The sequence below is a fragment of the Somniosus microcephalus genome, chromosome 13, assembly GCF_052327205.1.
Source record: "Somniosus microcephalus isolate GS21.2 chromosome 13, FLI_Smic_1.0, whole genome shotgun sequence".
Classification (NCBI taxonomy): Eukaryota; Metazoa; Chordata; class Chondrichthyes; order Squaliformes; family Somniosidae; genus Somniosus; species Somniosus microcephalus.
This window is the reverse complement of record NC_140999.1, coordinates 54,419,268-54,440,721: the sequence shown is the minus strand read 5'-3', so window position 1 is coordinate 54,440,721 and position 21,454 is coordinate 54,419,268. Positions and strand designations below refer to the sequence as shown.

Genomic DNA, 21,454 nt, shown 5'->3' with positions numbered 1-21,454 from the left:
AAGTGGATTCATCTGAGCTGTCAGAAGAATGTTAGAAAGAGATATTTATACACTTACGGCTGTCTCTCAGCCCTTCCCTCTTCTTTTTTTATTATTTGTTTCTATGGGATGTGGGCGTCGCTGGCAAAGGCCAGCATTTATTGCCCATCTCTAATTGCCCTTGAGAAGGTGGTGGTGAGCCACCTTCTTGAACCGCTGCAGTCCGTGTGGTGAAGGTACTCCCACAGTGCTGTTAGAGAGGGAGTTCCTGGATTTTGACCCAGCGATGATGAAGGATCGGCGATATATTTCCAAGTCAGGATGGTGTGTGACTTGGAGGGGATCTTGGAGGTGGTGGTGTTCCCATGCGCCTGCTGCCCTTGTCCTTCTAGGTGGAACAGGACGCGGGTTTGGGAGGTACTGCCGAAGAAGCCTTGGCGAGTTGCTGCAGTGCATCTTGTAGATGGTACACACTGCAGCCACGGTATGCTGGTGGTGGAGGAAGTGAATGTTTAAGGTGGTGGCTGGGGTGCCAATCAAGCGGGCTGCTTTGTCCTGGACGGTGTTGAGCTTCTTGAGTGTTGTTGGCGCTGCACTCATCCAGGCAAGTGGAGAGTATTCCATCACACTCCTTACTTGTGCCTTGTAGATGGTGGAAAGGCTTTGGGAAATCAGGAGGTGAGACACTCGCTGCAGAATACCCAGCCTCTGACCTGCTCTTGTTGCCACAGTATTTATGTGACTGGTCCAGTTAAGTTTCTGGTCAATGGTGACCCCCAGGATGTTGATGGTGGGGCATTCGGCAATGGTAATGCCGTTGAATGTCATGGGGCGGTGGTTAGACTCTCGCTTGTTGGAGATAGTCATTGCCAGGCACTTCTGTGGTGCGAATGTTACTTGCCACCTATCAGCCCAAGCCTGAACGTCATCCAGGTCTTGTTGCATGCGGGCACGGACTGCTTCATTATCTGAGGAGTTGTGAATGGCGCTGAACACTGTGCAGTCATCAGCGAACATTCACATTTCTGACCTTATGTTGGAGGGAAGGTCATTGATGAAGCAGCTGAAGATGGTTGGGCCTAGGACACTGCCCTGAGGAACTCCTGCAGCGATGTCCTGGGGCTGTGATGATTGACCTTCAATCACCACAACCATCTTCCTTTGTGCTAGGTATGACTCCAGCCAGTGGAGAGTTTTCCCCCTCCCCGATTCCCATTGACTTCAGTTTTACTAGGGCTCCTTGATGCCACACCTCTGGAATTCAGCTCCTTTGTCCATGTTTGGACCAAGGCTGTAATGAGGTCGGGAGCCAAATGGTCTTGGTGGAACCCAGGCTGGGCATCAGTGAGCAGGTTATTGGTGAGTATGTGCCGCTTGATAGCACCTTCCATCACTTTGCTGATGATTGACAGTAGACTGATTGGTCGGATTGGATTTGTCCTGCTTTTTGTGGACAGGACATACCTGGGCAGTTTTGTGTTTCTAATTATAACAGAAAATGCTGGAAAAACTCAGGAGGCCAGGCAACATCCGTGGAGAGAAATTATAGTCACTTTGCCTCCAAATTCCACCCTTCCCTCACGTTCACATGGTCCATCTCTGACACTTCCCTTCCCTTCCTCAACTTCTCCGTCTCCATCTCTGGGGATAGGTTATCAACCAATATTCACTACAAGCCCACTGACTCCCACAGCTACCTGGACTACACTTCCTCCCACCCCGCCTCCTGTAAGGACTCTATTCCATTCTCCCAGTTTCTCCGTCTCCGTCGTATCTGCTCCAACGATGCCACCTTCCACACCAGTGCTTCCGACATGTCTTCCTTTTTCCTCAACCGAGGATTCCCCTCTACCGTGGTTGACACGGCCCTCGACCGTGTCCATTCTATCTCCCACACTTCTGCCCTCACCCCTGCCCCTCCCTCCCGGAACCACGATAGGGTTCCCCTTGTCCTCACCTTTCACCTCACCAGCCTCCACATTCAACGGATCATCCTCCGCCATTTCCACCACCTCCAAAGTGATCCCACCACCAAACGCATCTTCCCCTCCCCTCCCCTTTCAGCATTCCGTAGGGACCTCTCCCTCCGAGACACCCTAGTCCACTCCTCTATCACCCCCAACAGCCCTTCCCCTTCGCCTGGCACCTTCCCATGCAAGCGCAGGAGATGTAACACCTGCCCCTATACCTCCCCCCTTCCCACTGTCCAGGGCTCCAAACACCCCTTCCAGGTGAAACAGCAATTTACTTGTACTTCTTGCAATCTAGTATACTGTATTCGCTGCTCACGATGCGGTCTCCTCTACATTGGGGAGACCAAACGCAGATTGGGTGACCGCTTTGCGGAACACCACCGTTCAGTCCGTAAGGGTGACCCCGAGCTTCCGGTCGCCTGTCATTTTAATTCACCGCTCCATTCCCACTCGGACCTCACCGTCCTTGGCCTCTTGTATTGTTCCACGGAAGCTCAACGTAAACTCCAGGAACAGCACCTCATCTTCCGATTAGGCACTTTGCAGCCTTCCGGACTCAATATCGAGTTCAACAATTTCAGATCATAACCTCGGCCCCTATTACAGTTTTACTTATATTTCTTTTCCACCCCTTTGTTTTGGGTTTTACCTTCCCCCCCTTTCCTTTTTTTTCTCTCTCCCACATAGCAGCTGTCTCTCATTCTGCCAGTACACTTCACACCTAATCTGAGCCGTCTTTTGTCTCCACTGTCCTATTACCATCTCGTCTGGTTTTGAATACCTCTTAATGTCAATTTACTTCTTTTGTTCTATCGCAGCCCTGCCTTCGATGTATTTCATTTCCTTTCCAGTTTTGAAAAAGGGTTCACCCGAAACGTCGACTCTAATTTCTCTCCACGGATGTTGCCTGGCCTGCTGAGTTTTTCCAGCATTTTCTGTTGTTATTTCGGATTTCCAGCATTTGCAGTATTTTGCTGTCGTACTTGTGTTTCTAATGGCTGGTCAGACACTGCCTAGGAGCAGACACTTATATAGTAAGGACTCACCAGGAACGAGGCCTATGGGCACAATGGGTATCTACTGCTACATCCAATTTGTAAAAATAAAACGATGTTATAAAAATAAAATGCAATCCTATATTTACAAATTCCTATCACCAAGTCAAAAGGAATGGTGCAATGTGCTGGGGTTCGAGATCACATTTTTATACACATACATTAAACATTTATTCACGTACAACAGAACTAATGAGAAGAGATGGACAGAAATTCAGTGTGATACTAGATGCTGAGATGCATGCATACTGAGGTGTTTAAATTGCCTCCGTGATTGTCTCAGTCTTCCATTTCACCTCATACCAGATCAATCACTGCTGTGATTAAATCCCAGATTTAAATATACCTTCTTATTCTTGTTCTCTCCTGAAAGTACTGAGACATGGTAGCAGCCCTCCAGCACCTCACCGAACTCACTATTCTTTATGCGACTGTCCAGAGAGTGAGCCAGCAGGCTATTCCATCATCGATGGCATCACAGTGTTCTCACCTGAGGAACACACTTTCCAGCGGGAGTCAGTGGATAGTGATTAGGAAGGGGAACAATTGCTGATCTTCTCTTCCCCTAGCCCAGGATTCTTGGGGCAACTCTTGCATCCCTACAACCGTCGTGCCGGAGATCACCTAACTCCTCCTGGTTTGAAGGGTCTGACTACCACTGTGGGTGGTGCATTTTTCTCCGAGCCACCAGCTGGAGGGCTAACTTCCAATCTGAAGCATCGCCATCCACATTAGCAGCAAATTGATAAAAGCTTACTCTCCAGCAAAGGCTTTCTCTTTGAAATCAGATGAAATTTTCAACAAGGTTTTTTTTCTCTCCAATACAAAGTGCTACTATTACTCCTGCTATCGCTGCTGTTGTGATGAGGTAGTGATTTGTAACAGCAGTTTGTTGCTGTATTGATTGCTTCTCAAGAAATGGCTGGCAGATAACAGGCAGCACCCTAAGCGGACTGTCAGACTTAATGCACCACAGCGCAGGTCAGATCCAGTTGACATGACACGGCACACCAGACCTAATAGTCCAAATCTAATCTAACGTTAAGTAGTTCAAGGGGGAAGGGCATTTTTCTAGATACCGCTGTGCACACAGTGTACTGAAATCTAATTCTACAGTCACCCACCCCCCCCACATTGTGTGCGTGTTTTTTTTCCCCCAGATTGATAACATGCCCCGAGTATTACGTGAAAGGTCAGACAGGGCCATTAAAGTGACCTCACCGCTATATCTGATCGTGATAAAGTATCTCCGTAGACACTGCCCTTTTGCAAGCATTTGTTGACCCGAGGTCTTGCTGGAGCTCACAAGCTTCATCACGTTCGGCTCTTGGTGCGGTATCTTTACTTTCCTCTGTTTGCCAGAAAAGGTTTTGAAGCAATACGAGGAGACAGGCATCTGCCACCTGTGGCTGGTGCTATAGCAGAAGACTTATCGGAAATGTTGCTGGCAAGGGAGAAACTGGTCACTCCAAAATGGCGCTGCTTACAGTCCCAGATGAACTGGAGCAGGAGGACTGCAACTCTTCCAATTCCTGCTGCAACTGTACCTCCTGAGGAACTTACATCTGGATTTATCTCAACAAATTAACATTTTTGTTTCAATAACTTCCCTCTTACCCCTGCCCTCCTGAAGGCATTAACTCTTGGCTGTGGTGCAGTTTCACTGGACCACTGGGAGCCCTAACCAATTTTACACTCCCTAACCCTGGGCTATTGAGGCCAATTATAGCAGCACAATCAGTGCTTCAGCCGAGACCAGCTAACCCAGCACAGACCAGGGGCAGAATCGGGAATCTTCGTGATCTATATTGTGCAGCTACTGACTGGATAAACTCAACAAGCCATTGGGTGAGCGCTAAGCAATTTAAAGCTCGCTTCTGCTGGAGTGACAGGCCTGTAGAGAAGTCCCACAAATTTGGGCAAAGTTACTATTCCAACCCCCTGGTTCAGGCCTGCCATTGGGTGCTTTCCATGCCTTTCAGCTCTGGATATCTCAGCTAGAAGCTTAAAGTAATTTCCAGGGGGTCTGAGCAGCATCTCCTCCAGTGTTGAGTTCTGGCATAAAGAGGACATCACTGAGCTCGGTCAAAGAACAATCTCTCTTCCTTGCCCCTTACAAACACAATGCTGTTAAGTAATGACTATGTCAACACATTCTTTACTAATGTCGCTGTGTGATTCCTACCTGATGTGTTTTACAAAACCATTCTGTTATTGCTCCAACTCATTTCCTCTTCCCACCCCAAAAATGATCAACACTCTTGCACAGTAGGGTGACTCCCATCTCAGCAACGTCATCTGACCCATCAGAGCCCTGGAAGTCCTCATGTGGCAGACTCCTTGTACTGAGTCTGCAATCACACGTGTCCAAATCAAGTAAGATCAAAAGCTGCTTCTTTTTTTAAAATTAATTCTTGGGATATGTGCGTTGCTGGCAAGGCTGGCATTATTTGTCCATCCCTAGTTGTCCTGAGAAGGTGGTGGTGGCCCTTCTTCTAAAATGAAGTGGTTTGCTCGTCCATTTCAGAGGGCAGTGAAGAGTCAATCACGTTGGTGTGGGGCTGGAGTCATGTAGAGGCCAGACTGGGTAACGAGGGCAGGTTTTCTTCCTTAACACATCACAGCACAGTACTAACTGCCAAACCAAATCAATCAATTTGCACTCTACAACTCGGTGTCACAGCTAACTCCTTCCCAAAGCCCTATCTTTGTCATGGGCCCCAATCTCTTACAAAAATCAACATACCTTCCCAGCTCGGCTGTCAAATGGTGAAGGCTGCCAATGATTGTCCACTAAATAGTTAATGATTGCTGTCAGGAAGTAGAAAACATTCACTTTGAATTTGGTGTAGATGCCAGTATTAGGACATATTGTGCTGGGGACTAGATACTGTGTTAGAGATGTCTCAGGCCTGGAGTTTTCTCTTTGATGAACCATCAGTCTTACAGTGAAAGGTACCAAATAACCCCAGGGATACTGTGCAACTAATCACCAAATACAACTCACCTCCCTGCTGAGTTTTGACCTGAATCTCGGGTGACAGCGGCCCATCTCCAACAGAGGTGAAAGCCAAGACCTTGACACTGTACGTTGTCTGTGGTATCAAGTTGGCAACGGTCGTTAGGAGGCTGTCATCCAGATTGTGCTTCTGCCAGTTGTTCACAGGCTGCTGTGGCTCCATCGTATAGTAGACCCGGTATCCGCGGATTTGGCCGTTTGGCTCTTCGGGCTCCTCCCATTGAATCAGCATGGTGGTCGCACTCAACATCCGTGCCTGAACGCTCCGCGGAGAGCTCGAGGGCACCTGCTCGCCAGTCCTCGTCTCCACTGTCTCACTGGGTGGACCCTGACCAATGGAGTTGACGGCAGAGATTTTAAACTCATAATCGGAGTAGGGGCTCAATCCGCCAATGCTGTAGCGTAGGGTTTGGATGCCGTCTATGGTCTGGTAGAGTAAGTCAGTGTTCTTGGGTCTGTACTCAATGATGTAGTAGTTGATGTGGTCAGGATTGCCGGAATCCCATGTTAAAGTCACACTGGTGGCAGTGGTCTCCACCACTATCGGAGTTCCAGGAGGCTTTGGGAGTGCTGAAAATATCAATAGTGAGACATGGTTTGTTAAAACATACATGAAAAGAAGTTTTGAACCTTAATATTTCATGCTCCGACCCTTTTCCGTCGATAATATAAAACCTATACCATCTGCATGACCTTTGAACCCATGGAATAAAAAATAAATAAAGGTGGCTTTATTGCTGGTAACCAGAATACTGAAAACACACAGCTACGGCCCAGTTGGTAGCACTCTCACTTCTGAGTCAGAAAGTTGAGGATTCAAGTCCCACTCCAGAGACTTGAGCAAGTCCCACTCCAGAGACTAGGCTGACACTCCAGTGCAGTACCGAGGGAGCGCTGCACTATCGGAGGTGCCATCTTTCAGTTAAGACATTAAATCGAGGCTTCGTCTGCCCATTGTGGATGTAAAAGATCCCATGGCACTATTTTGAAGAAGAGCAGGGGAGTTCTCCCCGGTGTCCTGGCCAATATTTATCCCTCAACCAACATCAGCAATACAGGTTGTCACATTACGGTTTATGGGACATCGCTGTGCACAAATTGGCTTCCACATTTCCTACATTACAACAGTGATGAGAATTCAAAAATACTTCACTGGCTGTAAAGTGCTTTGGGACGTCCTGAGGTCATGAAAGACGCTATAGAAATGAAAGTTCTTTCTTTCAATTACCTTTAACAATAATCTGTGACATTGTTTCAATCACCCCAAGGCTGGACATCGCCACGCAGGTGTAATTAGCAGACTCCCGGATACTGTTAAGCTCCAGAACATTCCGGCCAACAGGCATGTCATCTTCTGGCGTCAGATCTTCAGCTCCCAGCATCCACTTCACGTAGGGCATGGGGGAACCCACGGCAACGCAGGTAATGTTCACACTCCCACCGGGCACAATCTCTTGGCTGAGCGGAGGACTGATGGAGAACCTAGGTGGAACGCGCCGAACTGAGGGCGGAACACAGAAAGGTAACAACAAGCAAGAAAATGAGAGTTGGCAGCATTTGAGACACACAGCACAGTAACAAAATGAGTCCACAGAAAGCACATTCGTAGCACAAGTGTTCAGTGACCAGTCTGAGACCCATCACAGCACATTGAGAGACACAAAAATTTATTAGTTAGTTTCTCATCTTAAATGTGTTTTGGTAAGGAGGGGGGCGAGATTGTGAATTCCAGAAATACAGGCACATGTAGAGCGCTCAGTCATGTGACATCAGTGGCCATTTTGTTTGAGCGAGGACATTATGATCTGTACCTGATGGGGGCATTCTACAAAAGGAGAGATATAGGAGGGAGCTAAACTAGATTCCTCAACTTTCAGATGATTTGCCCACTCCATAGTAACTAAAAGAATTGCAATGAGTTTTTGCCTTCATTATAAAAACCTTTTTTTTTTACTAAGTATCTCCATAAAGGAAAACATTTGACTTTATTGAAAAAAGACAATTTTTAAAAATTCTACTTAAATTTAATCACAAAAGGGCAACGTGGGAAGAACAGTACTATTCTTTTCGTCTTAACGCATCACTGCTTCTCATGGCAACCATCCCTCAAGAGTGTGTAGTCTAGCCTTTTCACTATGTTAACTATGCATAAATTTGGACCAATTTTGATGGTCTTTCCTCCATGTTATAGTCTCTCTTCAGCTCCAAATAGAACTGCCTCCTTCAGTTGGGCAGTTTCAGATGACATCATCTGGACAGCCAGGCCAACAGGGTTGGAGTGCTATTCCAGTACAATTTCTATTGACACTGTTGATTTTTAAAAATAATTCTTCTGGTGATCTACCCATAATAGTCTTGCTCATCTACCATCCTAACAGGGAGCACTATCTGCCATTAACTAATTAAATAAGGAAGATCGACATCCAGGGATAGCATAGTTGCTCCAATCATCTATCACTGTGGAACCAGTGCCTTCCTCCTAAGAATGATGTCATCAAAAATGGACTGGTCGGTTGGCATCACCGTTGACAACTGAACAGGTAACTGGACGAGTGCCATTTGGTCCCACTTGCGAAAGAAATAAAGTCTTTCCTTCTGACTCAGAGACATGGAACTGCCAGTACAAATATACTGTGGTATCTATATACCAGTTATTTGCTGCATCTCTGCTGGATGGGATCATTCCTTAAACACCCTTAAGGATTTTCACCCAATCTGGTAGTGAGCCCTTGTTGAAAAAAACAATCTTGCCGAACACGTGGCTTCATTTATCGATCAAATGCCATTTTGTGGCAATAAAGATTTTTTTTCCTAAATGTTGTGTCTGCCGAAGTGAATGGCAGGTTTGGGGAGACTTGAGTCAATGGTTTTGGCTGCCTGATTTCATTTATTCTCAACTCATTGAAAGAGGATACACAGTTCCGATTAAAAAAAAAGCTCTTTATGAGTCTTGCTAATATTCCCAACAGAGCTTTCTTTCCCTCTTTACTTTGGTGAAAAAAACTGACCCGTTGTCCTAGCTCCCACCCCGTCCGCCCACAAAAAGTTCCGTTGTCCGTTGGCCGCTTAATAACAACAAAGCGACAAGCAGTCGTGACAAAGATGGCGGCCTTATCCAACCCAGTCCAGTGCGACTGTTGATGGAAAATGAAAACATCGGCCACCAAATCCATTGAGTGGGGTGTAGCTGGCTGGCCAGCCACGGGAAAAGGCTGCAATTGAAGTGCGTCCATTGATGGATCAGAGGTGTCCAATTGGCTGGGAACAATAAAGATGAGAAACACTAATGAAATTTTTGTGGTGCAGGTATATCGACTGTACGAAGCCTTTTCAAGATATTACAAGGATCCATCAAATAGATGCATCTATCAGTTCACAGACACCATGCAGAAGGTAGAGAGATATATAAATATATATATGCACATAGGAATATATAACTGGAGGATCGCTAGCATGCCCAGACGGATTGGGGAGGGACCCACTTCAATGCTGCGTTACTTCCAGCCGATGTGACAGAATGTGGTGGCTCACATTGTCACATCGCAGCAGTCCTGGCAGAAAAAGGAAAACAAATAATAATAATAAAAAAATAAAAACTAAAAACTATAAAAGAAATGTTGACTACACCAACAGGTAGTGCATCTCCTTTGCTTGGAAGTGGATGCAGCCTCAAGACCTTACACAGTCGAACATGGATGCACATGGGACGAGACAGAGTTGCGGCATGGACAACATATGGGGGAGGGAAGGGTGGGGAGAAAAGGGACACTGGAGGTTCTCATGCAGACACAGGCAAGGGAATGGGTACAAAAGGACTTGCCAGTAGTGACAGCCAGAGAGAGATAGAGAGAGAGGGGGGAAGAGGGGGGTAACTGTTCAGGCACAGGTACTGCACGCACCAATATCAGGCCTGTGCCACACTCACATCCCCGATCCACAAGTACAGGCCCACTTTAAGAAATGCACAGAATCATAAACATGGAGAGGTCCCACGCTTTCGCGTAAATTGCTCTCAGGTTTTTCTTTTTTTTTTGCACACTTAAATCATAATGGCATGCCACTTTACACCAGTTCCTAAATATTCACCCATAAAGTGCCACCAATATGGCATATTTTGGTTGTCCATGTTCCATCTACAACAGTCTCCAAAATCATGTCAAGTTTTTTATCCCCTCATCTACCTGTGCTAACTCTGGCCACAATGAACATAGGTGGAATGCTATGAGGGTGGTACAGGGGCCCCTTTCAGTCTCCTTTCACGTCGCAAAGCCAGACTTTTCATTTAGCATTGATCATGGTCTTCTATATAAAATGGACGGCTGCTGAGTCCCAAGTGAAAGGGGCTTGAGCAGACGCATCTGGTTATCAGAGGAATACTAGGCAGCAGACTGGCCTGCCAATGTGCATTGGTAATAAATGACACCATTTTTCTAAAAACCCATGGCCTAGCATCAGTGATAAACTTGTCCACATTTGCCTCCACAGATGGATGACTATTTGTCTTTTAGACCCTCCATGTAAATTGTTAATTATGGCCACCAAACTGTGATATTGGTCACATAACTTGAAAATTATTAATGAATCATTGTAATTGGGCAAGCTATCACCCCTAGCAACACAGAACTGTATTCCCATGGGGGTTGAATTTTGACTGCTGTTCAAACGCAATGCACCTTAAGAGGAGACTTTTACCACCCCTGGCCAGGCTATTATTGTGCACTTCAGGACTGTTGAATGGCAGAGGGAGAAACCAAGCTGGGATAACTTTCCCCGTGAAAACATTCCCTTGCCTTCTTTTGTTGGCCAGCTTGATTGAGATCCCACAATCAGTCAAGTCATGAATGGAGGCACATGTAGGAGCAGGCCTGCCAAGGGCCAGAAGCGAAGGGGGGACAAGCCCAAGTGGCCTCGGGTTATGCTATTAGTAGCACTGCTGTGAGCAAAGTCAGCGTGGGTCACTTCCAAGTGATTTGCAGGAAGAGATATTGGAATGGCACTGTCAGGGTCATGGGAGATGGTCCCCATTCTCTCAACCATGGAATGTGTATGGCACAGGACGAATGGGAAAAAAAGAAAGTAACTTTAAATAAAGGAGGAATCCTCACACCAAACAGAAAACAGCGTTCCTATGATCTAACTTTTCGATGTCTTTTGTTTGTATTTCGTAATTTGAGAAGTTAAAGCGAAGGGGCAATACCTCACGCCAAGGGCATGAGAAACATTGGGATACACCCGCAAACAAACTTCAGATTTCTGTTTCTGAATCTTGGATTCTCGTTTCCCTAACGTCACGATCACTTTTATAATACACCCTCAGAGGTCCCCTGTAACTGGACCATACTGGAATGAGCAAGTTGGTGCTGAGTCCTCAATTGATCAAAGCCACCAAATTCAGATCCTCAAACCATTTTGCTCCTTGGTCCTACCCATGGCTCCCTCGTTAAAGGGCAGTGCCAACCTCGTTTCTCTGACTATGGCACATACAGCGCCACATGAATAAATAGAAAAGACAAGGTTCTCGTGACTCGCGAGCAACCAGGCTTATGCTTGCTGATGAGTTATAAGGTGGCATTGAGTGGGACAAGATTTCCGAATCTAACTGGTGAAACGAAACCCCCGCCCGTCCCAATCATCCTCTTGCAGATGCAACATGGACGTCAAAAAGTGGTTGGCTTATCAGCGGTGGACAGTGTGGTAAGCGGACAGTCCTACAACGGACGCGCCACAGCAAAGCCACATGGTCCTCGCATCTTTCGTATTGGACTATTACCACCAGCAAGCACCGGATGGGAGAGGCTCCAGGAACTTACACGTACAAGATACAGTTCGCAAAGAGACGCAGAAGTCGAATGTGAGATGCATACATTGAGTTACCATGGTGATTGAGGAGGGGAGTGGGGAGGGTACAGAACTGGCAGTAAATTAAAGAGAAGCACCATCAATCTGTTTGTGATTGAGACTACAGGGACATGTGGATCAAGGCTTGAGGGAAACAACTAACGAGCCCAAAGATTGAAAAGAACGTCAAAAATGGCAGAAGGGAGGGAAGACGGGTGAAGGAGCTGTAAGAGATACACTTGCAAAACATAGCAGAAACTCATCTACCTTAAAAAGGAACACTTCTGTAGAGGGCACTAAAATAGAACTAGAAGTGGTATATTCGTAGAACTTAATACAGCCAAAAACACAAGCAATTTAAAAAATGAATTTCTACAAATGAGTAGCGCATTTTAATGAGGCAATGGCAGTGCCAGAGAATATTTCAATCAATTTCCTTTCCCCCCCGCCGGCCTGGCCTAACAGGAAATAAAATCAAGAAATAACTGAGGCAGGTTTTGTTGTTCAACTGCTTTTGTTAATATTTGTTCACATTTTTATGCAGTATTTTATTTTAATTAATTCTGTGCCTCTGCGTTTGTATGGGAGGGGGTGTGTGTGTCTATATCAATATGTGTATCTATATAAATGTGTGTGCTTGTGCAAGCATCTGTGCCTATAGGTGTGTGTGTTTGTAAAGATGTGTGTATAGATGTGTGTGGCAGTATATGTGTTCATATGTAGGTATATGTGTCTATGTGTAGGTGTGCACCTGTTTAGGTTCCAGTGTCAGTATGTGCGTGTGTAGGTGTGCATCTGTGTAGGTCTGTGTGTCTATATGCATATTGTGTGTGCAGATGAGTGCCTGTGTAGGTTTGTGTGTCAGTGTATATGTGTCTACGTGTATATTTATGAGTGCGCAGGTATGTGTCTGTGTTTGTGCCTGTGCAGGTGTGCGCAGAGAGAATCCTGTTCCATTATTCATGTTCTTTGTGTAATCTGAAGTTGACAGATTGTTCGTGCTGGGGGAAGAGGACAGAGTCAGGGTGAGATTACACCAGGAAGGGGACAGTTATGATACAGCCAAAGGATACAGGGATAAAAGTGCTGATCAAGGAAGAGGTGGCTCCTGGTTTTGTGGTCAGTTTTTTAACAAATTATTGTGCTCAGTTCTTTTAGGCAGATTTACTAAAACCTTTAAAGCAGAAAGGTCCCCCCTCTAATGACCTTTAGTTCACAAAAGCATTTAGCACAACATACTGCCCGAGCCCATAAAAGTCTTCGGGTAACAGCAGATCTCAGGTTCTTTAAAAGCAAAATCAAAGAGATACTGCTGCGAATCTTCATTCAATGGGATCACCTTTGCCACCCCTGACACACAGGTCACAGCGCTTCACACACATTTGTGTGTTTGTTATGGAGACAACAGGAGTCACTCTGTCTTTGGCTGGACCAGCCATATTCTGAAGAACTAAGGACCAAGTAACAGCTGGATATCACATCTCCATCTCAAGCAATGTCAAACTCAATGGCAACCAGAAGTGGAGAGTAGAAGACATGACAGACTCCATGCACAAAGTAAGAAGCATAGGATTAATGAGTTCTCAGAACAGCTTCAAAATAAATGTGGAGCACGTCAAAAATAATTAGCTTTAAGGGTTCATTTTCCGTTCTACCAAATGTCTCCCATCACCCATGTAGGCACGTGGAGAATGGGGTGTGGATGAAGTGAACCTGTTCGATTGTTGAGGGCAACATACCAAATGTCCTCCTATCCTCAGCCAATGTCGATGTGAGTGTACTGTCCTGCAGAGCCTCAAGAAATGCTCTGCCCTGAATTTTCCCCCTCTTTAACCTGGGGCCTCCAAGGCCAAGTGTAACATCCCTACTGCTGGCCCACCTTAATCAGCTCACTCAGCCCAGAACCGAGCCGCCTGCCCTGTCTGACTCACTACAACACTGAGCAGTGGACTGACTCATCAGGACAGTTGCTGTGAAGGCTACTCAGGTGTCCTCAATCCTGCATCAGATAGGTTGACGGATGTACCTCTTGATATGGGCAACTGAGTGACAGCACACACCCACTGCAACATGTTGGCACGCAGTGTGGTGCAGACAAATCATGTGGTGATGCAAACCACATTGCATGTGAGTGTGATCATGCCAGGGTGACAAAGAAGCTGCAGGAGTGAAGGGATGGGAATTGGTAAGGAGATTCTTCACACATTGGTGCCACTCATGGAGCCATTTTGTGCATTGTGGAAAGATCAAATTCTACTGAAATCTATTCTGTGCACTAATTCAGGTCCAAACCAGTCCTAGACCTCCTGGAAATGTGTGGAATGTTGGGTCCAAATCTTGATGTATCCTAAGTGACATAGGAGGCCAGTTTACACTACCATACTTTAGTTCAGATTCTAGGAGCTCAGCACCCTTGAGCCAGCTCCTTACGTTTACACTGGTAAATTGAATTCCCTTATCCCGGCAGCAGAATCATGGGTCCTGATATTGACAAGGGTGGGTTGTGTAGGCGGAGTGGCGGAGTTCCGGACGGGAAACCGGGAAGTTCGGGTTTCCCTGAATGCTGTGGAGTTTTAACTTTTCGTTGACACTTTCTTTGATTGACAGGCTTGCCTTCCAGTCGGGTGGGGAGCACTCGGAGCAGGCCTCAGCCGCAGGTAAGGAACCTGCAGCTGCTAGTGGGAGCGTGGGGGGGGCGGCGGGGTCCAATCGCTGACCCTGAATGTCTTTCTATGGGGGGGGCGGGGATCTGATGGGGGGGGATGTCTGATCCCTGCGGGGGAAGCACTCCTGCTCCTCCTGGTCCACAAGCAGTGCTGTAAAAGCACTTACCTTCTCCCCGAAGCTGTCCTCGCCTCCCTTGAGCCACCGAGTTTCCAGAGGCCTGGGTAATCCAGCCAGCCAGGGTAATCTGGCCAGCCAGGGTTAAACCTGCAAAGCAGGTTAAATGGGAGGCTTCCTGTCTCATTAAGATAATGGGCCAGAAATTCCAGAACGGGGCTTGCAGCGCGTGCAAGCCCCGTATTTGCACTTAACCCGCGCTCCTGCCGATCAGCTTCTGGGACGCCTGAACTTGGAGAAATAGAAAGCACATTCCCGGGCAGCGTATGACGTCACGCCGCCCAGGAGTGCAGCCAGCGCGGACCCAGGAGCGTGCAGTGTAAGTGAGACACGCCCCTTGAGGTCTCAGTTTCACTGGACACGCCCCCAATGTTTCTGTCAAGCTGCTTTGCTTTTTTACATGCAAAGCAGCAGTTTAAATAGGTTTTTGGAAGTTTTTTGAAGATTTTGGTAACTTTTATAAACTTTTTAAAATGTTTACATTATTTTGAGTAATCTGAAGTAGTTTTAAAGAGAATTAAAGCAATTTAAAGACTTTTAAAAGCCCTAAAAGAATTTTTTAAATTCCATTTATTTATTTAGCAATGTCGTCGTCATACGTGTCTTCACACTGTTCCCTTTGGGGAACTGTATGAAGTGGTGGAAGGATTTATGGCCGTGATTAACGCTCATTCCGTGACCGTAACCATCTTTGAACCAGCCATTAGGGCGGTTAGTCCTATGGCGGGAGGGTTTTACGGGCTCCCACAAGCTATACAAGGAGGGGGGGCCACCCACACCCACGGACGCAAATATCCCACTGGATGTCAACCCAGAATTTAGAGCCGGAGCTCCGACTCCACTTGCCGGGACTGTCTGGAGCGGGGTTCGAAACCCTACCCTGATCTGGCCCAGCGGCGGGGATCCTACCGCTATGACAAACGCCCAATCCGATTAGCAACGTGAAATGGCAGCATAGGGCTCCAGTCATGGGGAGGGAAAAGGCGCAGGAAACGTATGGGTGTCACCTTTTGTGCGGAGTGGGCCTTTTGCGTAGCAGTAAGCATCCCCGCCGCTGGGCCAGAAGGAGTAGGGTTTTGAACCCCACTCCAGACAGTCCCGGCAAGTGGAGTCGGAGCTCCAACTTTAAATTCTGGGTGGACATCCAGCGGGATACTTGCGTCCGTGGGTGTTGATGGCCCCCCCCCCTCAGATGGGTTGTGGGAGCCCGTAAAACCCTCCCGCCATAGGACTAACCACCCTAATGGCTGGTTCAAAGATGGTTACGGTCACGGAATGAGCGTTAATCACGGCCATAAATCCTTCCACCACTTCATACAGTTCCCCAAAGGGAACAGTGTGAGGATATGTCCGATGATGACCTCTTGCGCAATGCACCTCCTTGGACCCTCAGTCGCAGATGCGAGGGGGCAAGTCGTGCAAGTGTTAAATTTTTTATTTTATTGACATGTAAAATGTTGGCCCAATAATTCCCTTCCAAATGCACTAGTACGGTCGGGGTACTTACGCATCTGGCCGGATGAAATGCCGGTTTTCAGCATGCACAGTGCATGTGGGGAAAACCGGCATTTCCTGTCCTCTGAACGAAGGGGTTCAGAGGCAGAACGCGTGCGACTGCACATGCAGCGCGTGCGCAGTATAATTCGCCGCTTTCATTAATGCTTTCAGTGAGGTCCAGTCATTACAACTTACACATGAAAAAAGCATGGGTACAGTTGCTACAGAGGAAGATATTTCTTATCGTGGAGCTTCTGAAAGTATGTATGTCTGTATATATTCCTTTGCGCGTTATGTATATATTCCTTTACTTATGTGTATGAATGTATTATTTAATTATGACTTTCAGAGAAAGTAACTTATTGGAAAATCATAATTAAAAACATACATTCATAGTAAAGGAATATAAAACATACATACATATACGTAAAGGAATATATGTGGACATACATACATAACTCATTCTCACATTCCATTCACACAGCCACAATTGCTCCTTCTACCTACCGTTCTGAAAACCCTTTAAAAAAAAAAAAAATTTTAACTTTAAAACTTACTTAAAATTTCTTAAAATAACTTCCCTCCCTTTCCCAAACAAAAATATTGCATTTCAAAAGCTCCACGATAAAATACATCTTCCTCCGCAGCCAATGAACCACTTTACACTTGCTTTTTTTCAGTGTAACTTCTAAGGACTTAACCTCACGGATTTCATGAATGAAATCCACGAAGTTCACTGTGCAAGCGCTGCCTGTGCAGTCGCACGCGCTCGAGGTCTGGAAATGCCGGCGTTCCCCGCATGCGCAGTTCATGCTGAACGCCGGCATTTCCAACGGCCAGAAGCGTGAGTAAGCCGACCGTACTCACGCTTCTGGCCTGGAATTTCTGGCCCATTTAAATTGCCCGTCCCCCCGTCCCACCTACGTTAATGCTGGAAGTGGGCGGGTTGGGGTCGGGTTTGAGATTTAAAAAATTTAACATCTCACCCGACCCCAACCCACCTGTTTTTGGGGGGTTAAAATTCACCCCGTGGACCCAGAAACATGCCTAGAGTTACTCTACAACAAATTGCACTTATAGAGCAGGACTCCTTTTTGCTTTTCAATGACCCAATTTCAGACAAATCTAGAATGAAAGAACCAACTTCTCAAGTCTACAGGACACTGATCACATAACATGAGCTGAATACAACGTTCAAAGGTCCCCAACTCAGATCAAAGCGAGGAAGGGGGAAGGGGAGGGAGAAAAAAGCCAGAGGGAAGTAGGTTTGTCCTGGTTTTATCGGGTATTGTAGGGCTTATAGTCAGTCAGACATGAAAGGCAGTCTAGCCAGAGACGCCACATGACCTCACTGCTAACTCTTCCCGGGTTCATCCTACGTCTTAAACTGCAGAATAATGCAAACAGTCTGGGTTTCACTCCAAAATGAGGTTTGTCCTGGTTACACATAAGTCTACGTGTAATCTGGCTCCACTCCTGATACCGGCTGAGATAAAATTAAATAAATGATTTCTAAGTGCGAGGAAGGAAGTTTTCTTCCCATTTTGCATGACTAATATTTTTCAACAGAAATGTTTCATTGATTAGGGAGTGCAAGGTCAGCACGAGACAGCCTGACCAATGAAATGTTTGATGATCTCAGTATGAACCTCCCCATTAACCTTCAACCCTGTTCCCAACCAGACATTTCTGATCACATAATTAAAGACCATCCACTGTAGTGCCTGTTGATGCCACTCCCACCTTTGTGGGTTCAAGCAGCACTTGAGTAAATAATCTAGGCTGACACTTCAATGCAGGAGTGAGGGAGTGCTGCATGTTCAGAGTTGCTGTCCTTCAGACTGAGGTCCCATCTGCCTGTTTGGGTGGATGTTAAAGATCCCATTGCACTATTTCGTAGAAGGGGAGTTCTCCCAGTGCCCTGACCAATATTTCTCCCTCAACCAACACCAGCAAATTTAGACTAATTCATTGCTGCTTGTGGGATCTCACTGGCTGCCATATTTGCCTATATATCGATCACTGCACATGAAAGTAATCTGTCGTATGTGAAGAGCTTTGCGATGTTTGCGAGAGATGTGACAAGATGCTCCATGAATGCAAGTCAATTTTCTGTCCAGGAGATAGGCTGTGTTATAGAGACACGCAAGGTCGATTCTCACTGTGAACAGCATCATGGTAATAATTTGATCAGCCAGTGCTCATTATCATGTAACATCATATGTGATGATGCATGGTTTATCCTGAGACTTGCTGTTATGACTTCTACATCCAATCCCTTTTAAAACAAAGTTACAGAAATAATTATGACAAGGCCTCAGGGAAGGGTTTAATGATTGGTTCAGAAACTTGAACTTAAGGCAGTGAGAGAAAGATGCTGGCTTCAGTTTCAGTTGTGTTTTGCGAGTGTTCATCTTTCAAAAGAAAAAAACGTAATTAATTTTGTTTTAAATTGGATAGGGAAGGGGATAAAGAGTGCTCTAGACTATTCCTCTGAAAGCGTGGCAACAGTGTTTGGATGATTGCGAGCCCTGATTCACAGAAGAATGTGACAGTGAGTACATTCAGGGAGGAACGGGTGGAGGCGGGGTAGTAGGGAGAAGAGGGAGGGACTTCATCACCAAATAACCTCCACAAGGCAAGCTACACTGCACCAGACACCAAAGCACCAATGAGCAAGAAGGCACAGATTATCTGCCATTTTGGCAAGAGCCATAATCTGTGCCAAAATGTTGAAAAGCCACAATAATTTGCATCTTCCAGTTCATTACTACAATTAGATTACACCAACCCACTGAGAAGGGGGGGCTCTGCTTTTATATATATGTATACATATAAAACTCCACTGGCCTGAGTTACAGGTGCTAAAAGGGAGAATGTAAATTAGAACCATGAACCAGCATTTCAAGCACTTCACAAACAAAGGCTCTTTTAAAATGGGGTTGGGCGAACCTCGCTCAAAGTGACCTCAAATGGCAAAATCTGTCACCATGCTGAAGCACACAGCACAAGGAGACCAGAGATGCTCTAAAAGGGATTTCAGATCAAAGCTGAATGCTGACTCAGGTTGACTCTTGTCAGTGATTTCCAGATGGCACTGGGATATTCCACTATTATTGGACAGCCCAATACTAGCAGTCGGGGGATAGATGTGGAAGGTGTTGGGTAAGGTTAGCCTCTTAGTTTGTTTGGAAAGCCTCATTATTACAAGTTAAACAAACACAAAGACAGCCATTGTATTCCTTCTAGTGCGATGGCTAACTGGTTTGAATTGGGGCATGGACTTCAGAAGGTGTAATCTAATCAATTGGAAGACAAAGAAGAGCAGTGCAGGATAGCAAGAGCAAAGACAGGCAGACATAGAGAGAGTTCAACATACCAGACAGGTCAGTGTTCCCACTGCACAAAGTGTGTTCTGATGCATGATGATAACCACCTGATACAGAGTCCTTTGGCGTTGATTTTCTGACATTCAGAAGTCTTGTTTACTCCACAAAAAATGACTTTCACACCCACTTAACACTCGCTTTGTAAACAGAAACCCCATTTATACCATGTGGGCAGCACTTGAATCTAATTCCAACTATGTCACACCATCATAAGACTCCTCTCTAGTATCCTAACAGCCATGTAACATCATAAAGAACCTTAAAGGAATGGCCTTACTCAAAAATGAAGATGGAGATATAAATTTGTCTCTGATTACAACTATTTAACGGTAATCACCAGCTTCATTGCAATCGTGAGTGGCACCTTCACAATTCACTCCTGAAACTATCACTGGTAGATTACAGGATGACCTTTTTGCTTATGGACTCAAATTGTTCTACTGTTCCTTGCTCGTGTACCCTCCATGCAATCAAGGTCAATCATCAGGCCTGTCCATTTACCCAGATCAAATGGACAGTGCCACGCAATTCTGCTTTACTTTGTCTTGCCTCCCATCTGAGCTTTGGCTCCAGTTTTGCCCTCAGGGAGTTTGGTCGTCTGAGGTAGAAAAGAACAGGGTTGTGCTAAACCACCATAGTGTGCCAGTGAGAGTCCATGTTGACTGGATTATAGCTACTGGACTCTCTCTCATTCCCCAGTCCCTCCAATTCTGTACAGATATGGTGTGGATTCCTTCAAGGTTTAAGGTGACTCCAAACTGTGATGGATTCTATTGTAAAAACATGACCAACTGTTGTCCAGGCAACAGGCTCATTGTGGTTCTACTCTTTAAAGCTCCAATATGTTGCCTCAAATCAGTCTTCTTTACCCATGACAGACTGCCACCAGTCACTCAGATCAAACAGCTACTGTCATTTTTTTTTAAACAAATGCATCTAATTAATGCACTAAAGAGCCATCTGTGTATTTCCCTTCCAAGTGAAGAATATGCAGGAAACTACAGGATGCAGCCAAGGTCAATTATCCGGCCGGTCCTCAATTTGGTGAACCATTAATTCATTATTGTATATAGCATCTTAATCTTAGAATTCAATTTTGTATTTCTTTATAGTATTTTAATGATGTAGGTTATTGTCCCTCCTATGAGCCATGGCTGAATTCAATATGACACCATTAAATCATCAAGGCCTGCCCAATCAAGCTGAACCAATCAAGCTGAATCAATCGCAATCAGGTGTAAGAGACACCTTTGAGCTGCCAGCTTTTGGTATAGAAGGTGGAAGATGGCGATGGAGATGTGTGATTGTGGGAGGTGGGGAAAGCGCAGGGGGGAAAGTCAGCTATTTCTGAATCTAACTGGATGGTTGGCAAAAGGTTATAATGGGCAACAGTGAGCTAAAAACTAGATGCACAGACCCATGCCTTTCAAATTAAATAGTTCCATCAATTCTCCACATCACTGAACGGTGAACTCAGTCGTATTGTGGGCAGGTGGGCGAGGTGCTTCCTCACAGGGAAAGGGGAAAGAAATCAGATGGAAAACCACATGGTGAGCCACTCCCACGTGCAAAATGGCATAGGTGTAGGCCTGGGATCAGGTTGTCTACCCACTATCGCAGCCATAAGCTGTACATGGCCTGAGAGATGAGAGGTGGGAAGAGAAGAGTTTGTATCCTCCCAAACATAAAGATGGTTTTCTACTCCCCCGAGCTATGCTGCCTATCAGTGCATTCATTCAGCTGATCCCAGGCTCCCATTATAAATAACTGCAATGAGATATTAAATCTTAGCCTCCGCCTTCACCACAGACTTTCAACACATTCTGCCGAACTGGAAGTTTGGCTAACTCAAGGATCACCCTT

At 45.9% G+C, this 21,454-nt stretch overlaps 1 protein-coding gene across 1 annotated transcript in view; it reads right to left on the bottom strand.

Annotated features, from left to right (window-relative positions):
• The window catches only part of LOC147108325 (receptor-type tyrosine-protein phosphatase delta-like), a 620,473-nt gene that overhangs the window by 237,435 nt on the left and 361,584 nt on the right, over nt 1–21,454 (bottom strand). Inside the window, exons 10-11 of the mRNA XM_086004913.1 lie at nt 7,255–7,527; nt 6,015–6,596 (exon numbers count right to left, since the gene is read on the bottom strand). Of these exons, the coding sequence (XP_085861039.1) occupies nt 6,015–6,596; nt 7,255–7,527 (855 nt within the window). The remainder of the gene's footprint in view (nt 1–6,014; nt 6,597–7,254; nt 7,528–21,454) is intronic.